Genomic DNA, 12,125 nt, shown 5'->3' on the forward strand with positions numbered 1-12,125 from the left:
GAAAGAAAGACAAGATTAGCTGTAGACAAAAAAATCTAAATATTTTCTGGACATCCAAATTACATGCATCTCTGATATACATGTTAGTTCCAATAAATAACGACAGCTTGTACTCTACCTGTCTGAAGAGGTTAGGGAAGTCATCTGCATTGTTGACTTTTCTGATTCCCTTCCCTCCTCCTCCTTCCGAGGCCTTGATCATTACTGGATATCCAACTTCCTCCGCTGCCTTCAAGAAGAAAGAGAAAAATGGAAGTGAGAATGGTATTAGTAGGGAAGGAGAAAACTGGCATTTTCTCCCTTTAAAAATGCTGTCATTTGGTAGGTCTATATATAGCAAAATAGAAAGATCCTGAAGATATACTATTAGGTGGGAAAAAAAAGTACCTGAGTAATACTTGTACTATTGGGTTGAACAAGAAGAAATTGCATTTTTTTGGTAGGTAAAAAAATGGTTGAATACTAGCAATTTTGTATGTTTCAATCTAAGATAATCCCATATAGATCAAAAACAAAGTAAAACTATGTGTATAATTATGTATGCATTCACACACTTACCTATGTAAGTATAAAAAAACAAGTCTAGAAAATCCACCAGCAGTGATTTATAAAAGGAAGATGAGTAGATATAAACTTTCACTTTTTACTGTATATATTTCTATATTATTAGAATTTCTCATAAGATGCAAGAATTTGTCTATTACCCATAATTTTTATTTTATTTTATTTTATTTTCAAGTTACCAGAGTATACACTTTCTGTCTTTATTCCATAATTTTTATTTAAAAAAAAGACAAAAAGACATACACAGTTCACTTATTATAAGCTGATGGCCTCAGCACAGCTTCTGACCCTCCGACAACATATAAGACTCAACAAATCAGGAATCTCACATATCCAGAAATTTTTCTCACTCAACTTTTTGATAAAGATAAAAATAACAAGATACAAAAATATTAATGAAAGCAGTCAGAAAGCTAATTTTCAACACATGCTCTAAATGTGCTTTTCACATTTACAGTATTTTATAATGATCAGGTGACGATCCCAAAACGTTTTGAATATTTAATTATATATCCATTAAGTAAAGAGCCAGTTAAATCAATATATACGTATTTACTAGACTACTATGCAATTATTAAAGGAATGAGGTAGCGTTTACATGCAACGATATGGAAGATGTCCATATTATAGTTAAGGCAAAAAGTAAATTGGGGAAAAGTTAACCAAAAGTTTAAAATAACTGAGTCATTCCTTTGTCAAAACATTCCAGTCTTTCACGGTTTACGTTGTAACAATATCTAAAAAACGTGTCACCAGAAAAAGACCATTTCACATTTTAATTTTTGTCAGTAGATTACGCATGAAAATCCTTCACTCACAGTCCCATCTCTTCTCAACTCTCTTAACTATTCACTTCTATGCTTATAAAAAAAATTAGCATGATGAACTCAATCACTGGGTGATAAATGAAGAAACAGCCACAGTTGTGAGAAAGATTTAAAAAAAAATAGGGGGGGCTTCCCTGGTGGCACAGTGGTTAAGAATCTGCCTGCCAATGCAGGGGACACAGGTTTGAGCCCTGGTCTGGGAAGATTCCACATGCCACAGAACAACTCATTCCGTGTGCCACAACTACTGAGCCTGCGCTCTAGAGCCCGCGAGCCACAACTACTGAGCCCGTGTGCCACAACTACTGAAGCCCATGCACCTAGAGCCCGGGCTCCGCAACAAGAGAAGATACCGCAGTGAGAAGCCCATGCACCACAATGAAGAGTGGACCCCACTCGCTACAACTAGAGAAAGCCCGTGAGCAGCAACGAAGACCAAACGCAGCAAAAAAATAATAATAATAAATACATAGCCCACATGATATAAGAAAAAGGCAGGCCTTTTAAAAATATATAAAAGCTCTAGGCACAGGTCATCCATTTAAAATATTTTAGAAGAATTTTAATGCCATGAGGAAAATGCTTATGTATAGGTAGAAAAAAAACCTAGGATTACAAAAACAATGTATATAGTAAGACCCTAATTTTACAATTATCATAATAATTATAGTTATGGGAATCTACTAATAAAGATTATCATTATATGAATCAAAAAAGGCTGGAAGAAAATATATGAATATGTTAACAAGACTTATCTTTGGATGCTGGGCTTATGGGTTTTATCATCTCTTTTCTTACTTTCCAAATTTTCTACCAGAAAATTTTATGTTTATAACCAGGAAAAAAAGGAATTTTAACTGATAAGCAAAATAACTAATTTCCTACAAAGGGCTTCTACTCTTTTGCAAATTATATCAAATAGAACATAGCATTAGCAATTCAATTAGAAATATTAATTCTTCTTATTAAGGAGATTACAGGATGCTTAACTTGAAATGCAAACAACAGAGCAAAATTAGTTGAGCATTCAGTGTTCCTCCTGAATTTATAACATACAAGTCAAACAAGAGTAGTGTGTTTTTCTAAAATATAGCCTCTTTCATTATCTCCTTGGAGGCATAGCTGACACTTCCAACTAATTAAAAAGTGAAAGGGGAACAAACTGGAGAGAACTATGAAGAAAGAAAAAGTAATGTTAGAGAGCCGACCTCCTTTTGCTTGGGTTCATGTTTCTACATGGACAGACAATAATTAGAGTAATAGTTTCAGCCTCTATCAGCTCCCTCCCTCACTCCTCCTCAAGGGAAAAAGAATGAATTCTGTGATTGGTCAGTTTGGAAGGAGAAACTGAGCATGTATAGCTCAGCCTTTTCCCCTTTGGGATCAGCCCACTACACAGAACATATGCTCTTTGCCAGCTCTCAGTCATACAATAAACTGAATGGCAAAAGCTCTGCCTCTGTGGTTATCCACACCACCAGTAACCAGTGAGCGAGTCTGCTTAACTGACATTCAGTTTACGAATCTGACTGTTGCGACACACTTAAACCATTTTCACCATCATCTCTATTCATAATAAAGCTGACATTTTGATCCCTCTCTGCCCGGCTTCTTGGTTCTGAACTCAAGTAGGGCAAAAAGTGTTGTTTGCCCCCAACTCCCCCTGCATGCACACAAATACTAACAGGTGGTAGAGAATAGAATCAGAACCTCCTTAAAGCTCTGATTTAACCACCTAAGAAATGTTCTGTCCAGGTGAACGGCTTGCTTCAAAACCAATTTAAATTATTTTTGTGAAACGTAGGTCACTTCCTCATTCTATAAACTATACCTCCTGGTCTTACAACCCTAATGCCATCATGGGTGTATATCATGAACCAGGCTCCAAATCCCTGTATTTGGGACTGTAAGTGGTCCGTTGAAAAACATCACTCCCTAGAGTTAGTAACTTACCTTCAGCCCGTCATCCACATCCTTCACACAACCTTTTTCATATAGTTCCTGAGGAACATTTAAGATACGTTTTGAAAAATCATTTTCGTGCCAGTCCACACAAAGACCTGCAATAGATAACAGTGACTTAAAAGCAGCTACAAAAACTTCTGTTCTTGTCAGTTTTCTGCTTATACCTTCTTTACTTCCCCCCACTGTTTTTTTGGCAGTGCCACATGGCTTGCAGGATCTTAAGTTTCCCAACCAGAGATTAAACGCAGGCCCATGGCAGTGAACGTGCCGAATCCTAACCACTGGACCACCAGTACCTTCTTTAAAATGCTTTCATATTTATCCAAAATTGAGGGTAGATGGGAGAAAGAAGGATACCATAAAACCCTGATCAGTCCTTGGAGTTAGCAGGATTTATCTATAGCAACACTTGGCCACTTGGGTTCTACTGCTGGAGAAAGCCAAGAGAGCTAACAAGCAGCAATTTAAAAAAATGCAAGGACATACAAGACAAAACAAACAAACAAAAAAGCACGTCAGACTTCTCACATAAACTCAGCAGGCAAAATACCTTCGATGTGTGTGTTCAGGGCTGCTTCAGGGCCAGAGGTCTGAGAAATAATTCAATCTTTATGAGCTCTTGGAAATGGAAATGGCGGTTTTATTGGCCTCAGCAGAGTCATGATTCCATACTCCCTGAATGTCCCTGTACTCAGCTACAAAGGGAATGGTATAGCCTCTCCACTCAAACAAGAACAAATTCAACGTTTTATTTTAAACTGTTTGACCCAGCCGGTCTGGAGAGGATATTGCAATCCCCCTGGAGAGCCAGAGTAACAAGAGTTCACATCTGTTCTGACTCAAGACAATGGTAGTTCCTATTCGGAAGAGGTTTTAGTGTATGTTTGCTCTCTGTGCTTCAGTACCAAAAAACAAAAGTTCATATTGTTATCAGCTATAATAATTCACAACGCACTCTTCAAGGGATTCGTCAAGAATAAATCATTTTTACAAAAAATTCATCCTTCTGCATGTCTAAAAGAAAGGTTGATTATTGACCTCATTTTTCTGCATCAAGGGCAAATGAGAGGTTGAATGGTATTAAACAAGCAAAACAAATCATCAATAGACTGTGGGCTCAAATCAAGAAAACACTGGCAAAAAAGAATAGAGGGACTTTTCTGGTGGCACAATGATTAAGAATCCGCCTGCCAATGCAAGGGACACAGGTTCGATCTCTGGTCCGGGAAGATCCCACATGCCGCAGAACAACTAAGCCCGTGCGCCACAGCTACTGAGCCCATGTACCACAACTACTGAAGCCCGCGCGCCTAGAGACTGTGTTCCACAGCAGGAGAAGCCACCGCAATGAGAAGCCTGCACACCGCAATGGAGAGTAACCCCCACTCGCCGCAACTAGAGGAAGCCCGTGTGCAGCAATGAAGACCCAACGCAGCCAAAAATAAATAAATAAAATAAATAAATGTATTAAAAAAAGAACAGATACATGTATATGCATAACTGAATCACTTTGCTGTACACCTGAAACTAACACAACATTGTTAATCAACTATACTCCAATATAAAATTTTTAAAATAAAGATTAAATAAACAGAAAGAGAAAGAAAGGAAGGAAGGAAGGAAGGAAGAAGGGAGGGAGGGAGGGAGGGAGGGAGGGAGGGAGGGAGAGAGGGAGAGAGGGAGAGAGAGAGAGAGAGAAAGGAAAGAAAGAAAGAAAGAAAGAAAGAAAGAAAGAAAGAAAGAAAGAAAGAAAGAAAGAAAGAAAGAAAGAAAAAAGAAAGAAAGAAAAAGAAGGAAAGGAAGGAAGAAAGAAAGAAAGGAAGGAAGAAAGAAAGAATACTGGCAGGCAAGCATCTGAGTAGGTGGGTTTTAGTTTTTTCTTAGTGATGCCAGTCACCTCCCAGGCAGGTTCAAAGGCCTATTCCACCTAAGAAGTCCATCTCTGAGGAAGATTCTAGCCTACCCAGAGTAGATCTGAATCCACAGAACCAGATGAGTTTTCTCAGAGTTTCTCCAAATTAAGTCCCAAGATCATTTACATTACAATTTAGCATCTACATACCTGGTACAAAATTTACATTCTTAAGACATCATAAAATCACAGGTACAACAATTAAGCCAGGAGATACAAGATACCATTAATTAATGTGTATTCTATTTCTGTCAAATATCCAACACATTTTAAAGCAGGCTTAAGCCCCAAGGCCACAGTCCCAAATATTCTACCGAGCTTTTCTACACTTCAAGATACAAACAAATAATTTCTTACCACTGCCACTCCATGGAAGAGTTGGGATACCTGCAGTTTGAGCCACTATGGAAGATGCAATCTTATCCCCCAAAGCCCACATGGCCTGGCTTGGAGGACCTGAAAACAAGACAAGGAAAGAACCCTGACTGTAACATTTTGGCCTCGTTTCTGTCACATGTATTTTGTCTTCCATATAATTATTTTTGTATTTGTCTTGTATCCCCTACAGCACATATCATCAACATCAGAAACTTGAGTATGGGGACTACTGTGTTTTGGCTCATCTTTGTACCCTTCATAGAACCTAATGTGGTAAATTTTTGCATTCAGGGAGAATTCAATATATATAAATATATGCTGAATTAAATTCCTGACAAATGTAACTCTGATTTTATCATCTGTCATGATCCAACTTTACCATATGAACAAAGTCTTTCTTCTTTTTTTTTTTTTAACCAATATCCTGAAGTAAGGACAATAAAGTTTTGGTGTTCAAGTTTAAAATATTATACTCTCCTTGGTCTTATGGAAACCCAAACGGAAGATTTATCTTTAATAGGCTTTACAAAGCATAATCATCATTGCAGAGATAGAGACAGAAACACTTTGAGCCATATAACCTCAAATTTTCTCTCCGTATAGGATAGCAGAAAAGTCAGAAGAAATAGCTCTCTTATAGGAATATAATCTATATGCTTAAATGTGAAAGAAATGATTCATATTTAAGGGCACACTGCCAGCGTATCCTCAGTATTCAACTATCTTTTCTATATAAAAATAGGTCATTTCTCCACATGTTTTCTTAACGTTAATGGCAAAGTTTTTAAAGGCCAGTGTTCTGGAAATCAGAGCCTCCTCCATATCTCATAGAAAAGAATCTGGGGACAAAAAACACAATCAAGATGCAAGATGTGGGCTTCCCTGGTGGCGCAGTGGTTGAGAGTCCGCCTGCTGATGCAGGGGACACGGGTTCGTGCCCCAGTCTGGGAAGATCCCACATGCCGCGGAGCGGCTGGGCCCGTGAGCCATGGCCGCTGAGCCTGAGCATCCGGAGTCTGTGCTCCGCAACGGGAGAGGCCACAACAGTGAGAGGCCCGCGTATCACACACACACACAAAAAAGATGCAAGATGTAAGAAATGATGAAGGGTTAAAAAGAAAAAGAAATGAAGAAAAGGGTTACTCGGAGAGCTGCTGACTGATGAAAAACTAAGAGCCCAGTGCCAAAATGACAGAGAGAAACAGAAAGGCAGGAACAGTATGTCAGAAAGGCTTACCCATGAAGGCGATGCCATTTTTCAAAAGAAGTTCTGGGAGCTTAGGATTCTCAGAAGCATGACCCCAGCCAGCCCAAACTGCCTACAAGGGAACACAATATGATTCATTCTTAAAATTCATACTAAAAAGAACATGATAAACTGTATTACTTTCTACCAAGACTGGCCCTGCTCCATGAGGTACAATAGCTCCATGGCAGCCTAATGCCTAATTCAGCTTCCATGCCTGATTCTTGGCAAACTTTCCACAGAACAACAATAAGCAGTCCATTGTGGTAAAACCTCTGAAGAGGTCAAAAACAGGTTGAAACTGATATTAAGAACCAGCTAGTATTGTTGCTCTTTAGGAAACTCAGTTCATAGCCTTTCAACTAGACTCTATAGAGCCTCTTGTAGAAATGTTGGTTTTCTTCCACAGACTGAATTACTTTGGCCACCCAACTCCACCTTTATATCTAGTGGTTATACTGCCATACAAATCCCGAGTTTTTTTCTCTTTGGGCTTTAAGACACTTACCCTAAACTCCTTAACACAATGTGATAGGGAAGAAACAACCTCCTTCTACTCTACCATATTCTGGACTAAGAGTATTCCACTGGAAACAGGCAACTTTCACTTACTAGGAGGTTTGAAGGTGAAATGGATAGAATAATCTCTGAAAGACCCTTACAAACCTCTTGTTTGGATTACATTTATTTTATGTTGGCTCATTCCATTCTTTCCACCTTTCCTTTCCCTGTCTGTTATACCCCATATAAAGGCTTTTACCAACGTCCAACAAAGATGCTTTATATAAAATTAAAAGTTCTTCACCGGCTATCCCCTTGTGCCCAACTGTAAAATGGCTGAATTTGGCAAAGGAAACTCTTCTCAATACCCTGTAATGGCCTATGTGGGAAAAGAATCTAAAAAAGAGTGGATAGATGTTTACGTATAACTGATTCACTTTGCTGTACAACAGAAATACAACATTGCAAATCAACTATACTCCCATAAAAAATTTTTTTTAAAAAAATTCTGAATTTGGATTTCGAGGAGACGCTGGCCTCTCTTACTTGTACTGGGATCCTTTTAGCAATGTCAAGAATTAATTCCACATTTGCATAGTTGTTGTTGTTTGGTCCTCCTGGCACTGGCACATAATGATCTGCCATCTTAATGTATTCTGAAAACACAAGCAAATTAACAGAGAACACATGCTTTATTTTCAGAAATGTTAACAGCAGAGCAAAAACTGTGTAAAGGACAGGTACCATCATACGTAACCACAGGACAAACTGTATTAATGGGGTAATTCCCAGAACCATTTATTTGGAGGCTCTTTGTTAAGTCACAGTACTGAAAATGGTAATCTCATAGTTAGGAGCTCTTATACTACTAAAACAGCAGGTCTCAAACTTTTCACCATGTGACCTTTTCAAAGGGTTTTTATGATCCCTATATCAAGGATGATGTATCTGTCACTTAAGAGGCCCATTATTATATTCTGAGAAAAAGCTCAGTGACACCTTTTATCTTTAACTTGAACTATATTCTGAGAAAGCCCTTTTCCTGGTGTAAAGCTGGGACAGAATGGGGAAACAGGGTAGAGTCTGGAGGGTCTATAGACTGGCTAAACAGGAAAGGTTAGTTATAGGAGTCTATCAAGTGCTTGAAAAACCTTTATCTGGATGGAAAGATATTTTAAAAAGATAACTTCTTTCTCTCCTTACTTTTTTTTTTTTTTTGGCTCAGTATCCCCTTTCAAATCTGTCACCTGATGTTTCTCTTTTCCTTTTCTGGCAGTAACTGTGGCAGAGCAGCTACAATGTGCAGGGACTGTACTCAGCACTTTATATATATTATTTCATTTCATCCTCAATAATCATATATAACATGTATTATTAGCAACCACTTTACAGGGAATTATGGCTTGGAGCAGTTAAATAACTTTCTCAAGGTCCATCTCCACCATATTTATTATGTTTCTTATCTTGTGCTCTTAATTTTTAAAGGTTTTAAGTCCTTCTTTAAAAATTCCACTCAGAGAAAGATATGAGGCCCTAACAGTTTGTTCAGAATAAAAACAGGTGTATCATTCTCTCTGATTATGAGGGAAAGCGTGCTGATTATTTAAAAATTTAGAAAATATATCAGGATGTGTTTTTTAAAAGTCAAAACCACCCATTGTCTCACGACTCAGAGATAATCAGTTCATGCTTTGATATACTAGAAACCATAAACTGCTAACCAATTTAATATATTGTGGATATCTTCCCATACTAACCAAACCACTTCAGACTCTCACTTGCAATGGGGGTGCCAAATTGCCTATACTATCACCTATACTGGGTATTATCAATTTGAAATTTTGCCAGTCCTATAAATTTTTAAAAATCGCAATCTATTATTGTTTTGGTTTGCATTTCTTTGATTATCATTGGAATTGAATCTCTTTTCATGTGTTTATTGTTCCTTTTAAATTCTTCTTTTATGGACTATCTATTCATGTTCTCTGTTCATTTTCTTTTGAAGGGTGTCTTGTGCTCATATTACAGGTAGAAACTCTTTGCTGTTCACATGTTTTTCTAGGTTATTGCTTGTCTTTAACTACCACTCACGGAGGTAACCAGATTGCTGTTTTGATATATGTCATTACACCTTTTTTTTTTTCTCTGACTCTACACAATGTACTTTCTTTCTATTATTATATCATGCTATCAGTCTCCTTACAGCCAACTTTTTTCTAAGCAATTGTGCTGGACAGACCCATGATCCCAAGTCTCCAGGTATTCATATCTTAAGTTATCCCCTCTCCTTGGGCGTGGGCACAATCTATGACTTGCTTTTAGCCAAGAGAATATGGCAAAGATGAGGAGATGTCACTTCCAAACTAACAGTGCATAAGAATGTAGCCAATCTTACTGGGACACTTTCCCTTGATGGCTTTGAGGAAGCAGGCAGTCATTTTGGGGTGGCCCACGTGACAAGGAGCCAAGAGCAGTCTCTAGCCAACAACCAGCAACACAATCAGGTCCTCAGTCCAAACAGAAAACTGAATGGTGTCAACAACCATGTTAGTTTGGAAACAGATCCATCCCAAGTCAAGCCTCAGATGGGACTGCAGCCCCAGCTGAATGCTGATGGCAACCTTGTGATAACCTGAAGCAGAAGACCCAGCTACAGAAACTGTGAGGTAATAAATGTCCATTGTTTTAAGTTGTTAAATTTGTGGTAATACTGTTACACAGTAATAGATAAACAGTGTAACAATTTGTCAGAATGCACTCAGACCAATAAATGCTATCCCACAAAATTTTTTTTATGTTTTTATTGATTTTTTTAACATCCTTATTAGAGTATAATTGCTTTACAATGGTGTGTTAGTTTCTGCCTTATAACAAAGTGAATAAGTTATACATATACATATGTCCCCGTATCTCTTCCCTCTTGCATCTCCCTCCCTCCCACCCTCCCTACCCCACCCCTCTAGGTGGTCACAAAGCACCGAGCTGACTTCCCTGTGCTATGCAGCTGCTTCTCACTATCTATTTTAAGTTTGGTAGTGTATATATGTCGATGCCACTCTCTCACTTTGTCCCAGCTTACCCTACCCCTCCCAGTATCCTCAAGTACATTCTCTAGTAGGTCTGCGTCTTTATTCCTGTCTTGCCCCTAGGTTCTTCATGACCATTTTTTTTTTTATTCCATATATATGTGTTTGCATATGGTTTTTGTTTTGTTTTTCTCTTTGTGACTTACTTCACCCTGTATGACAGACTCTAGGTCCATCCACCTCACTACAAATAACTCAGTTTTGATTCTTTTTATGGCTGAGTAATATTCCATTGTATATATGTGCCACATCTTCTTTATCCATTCATCTGTTGATGGACACTTAGGTTGCTTCCATGTCCTGCTTATTGTAAATAGAGCTGCAATGAACATTTTGGTACATGACTCTTTTTGAATTATGGTTTTCTCAGGGTACACGCCCAGTAGTGGAGTTGCTGGGTTGTATGATAGTTCTATTTTTAGGTTTTTTTTTTAGTTTTTTTTTTGTGTGTGTGGTACGCGGGCCTCTCACTGTTGTAGCCTCTCCCGTTGCGGAGCACAGGCTCCGGAAGCGCAGGCTCAGCGGCCATGGCTCACGGGACCAGCCGCTCCATGGCATGTGGGATCTTCCCGGACCGGGGAACGAACCCGTGTCCCCTGCATCGGCAGGCGGACTCTCAACCACTGCGCCACCAGGGAAGCCCCTATTTTTAGTTTTTTAAGGAACCTCCATACTGTTCTCCATAGTGGCTGTCTCAAGTTACATTCCCACCAACAGTGCAAGAGGGTTCCCTTTTATCCACACCCTCTCCAGGATTTATTGTTTGTACATTTTTTGATGACAGCCATTCTGACCGGTATGAGATGATTTCTCATTGTAGTTTGTTTTTTTTTTTTTTTTTTTTTTTGCAGTACGCGGGCCTCTCACTGTTGGGGCCTCTCCCGTTGCAGAGCACAGGCTCCAGACGCGCAGGCTCGGTGGCCATGGCTCACGGGCCCAGCCGTTCCGCGGCATGTGGGATCTTCCCGGACCGGGGCATGAACTCGCGTCCCCTGCATCAGCAGGCGGACTCTCAACCACTGCGCCACCAGGGAAGCCCTTGAGCATTCTTTCATGTGTTTGTTGGCAATCTGTATATCTTCTTTGGAGAAATGTCTATTTAGGTCTTCTGCCCATTTCTGGATTGGGTTGTCTGTTTTTCTGATATTGAGCTGCATGAGCTGCTTGTAAATTTTGGAGATTAATCCTTTGTCATTTGCAAATATTTTCTCCCATTCTGAGGTTTGCCTTTTTGTCTTGTTTATGGTTTCCTTTGCTGTGCAAAAGCTTTGAAGTTTCGTTAGGTCCCATTTGTTTATTTTTGTTTTTATTTTCATTTCTCTAGGAGCTGGGTCAAAAAGGATCTTGCTGTGATTTATGTCATAGAGTGTTCTGCCTCTAAGAGTTTGATAGTGTCTGGCCTTACATTTAGATCTTTAATCCACTTTGAGTTTATTTTTGTGTATGGTGTTAGGGCATGTTCTAATTTCATTTTTTTACATGTAGCTGTCCAGTTTTCCCAGCACCACTTATTGAAGAGGCTGTCTTTTCTCCACTGTATATTCTTGCCTCCTTAACAAAGGCGACCATATGTGCATGGGTTTATCTCTGGGCTTTCTATCCTGTTCCATTGATCTACATTTCTGTTTTTGTGTCAGTACCATACT

At 38.9% G+C, this 12,125-nt stretch overlaps 1 protein-coding gene across 20 annotated transcripts in view; it reads right to left on the reverse strand.

Annotated features, from left to right (window-relative positions):
• Positions 1–12,125, reverse strand: part of ACACA (acetyl-CoA carboxylase alpha) — a 274,775-nt gene that overhangs the window by 167,387 nt on the left and 95,263 nt on the right. For 18 of the 20 annotated variants that reach the window (XM_089900994.1, XM_089900995.1, XM_089901007.1 and 15 more), the window contains 5 exons: positions 7,940–8,049; positions 6,884–6,965; positions 5,626–5,724; positions 3,345–3,451; positions 119–229 (listed from right to left, as the gene is read on the reverse strand). In XM_089900994.1, coding sequence (XP_089757120.1) covers positions 119–229; positions 3,345–3,451; positions 5,626–5,724; positions 6,884–6,965; positions 7,940–8,049 — 509 coding nt within the window. The remainder of the gene's footprint in view (positions 1–118; positions 230–3,344; positions 3,452–5,625; positions 5,725–6,883; positions 6,966–7,939; positions 8,050–12,125) is intronic. The other 2 variants (XM_089900996.1, XM_089901008.1) reach the window with 2 other exon arrangements.

Source organism: Delphinapterus leucas, chromosome 19 (assembly GCF_059928025.1).
Source record: "Delphinapterus leucas isolate spDelLeu-1000000601 "Yukka" chromosome 19, BTC_Dleu_Yukka2, whole genome shotgun sequence".
NCBI lineage: Eukaryota > Metazoa > Chordata > Mammalia > Artiodactyla > Monodontidae > Delphinapterus > Delphinapterus leucas.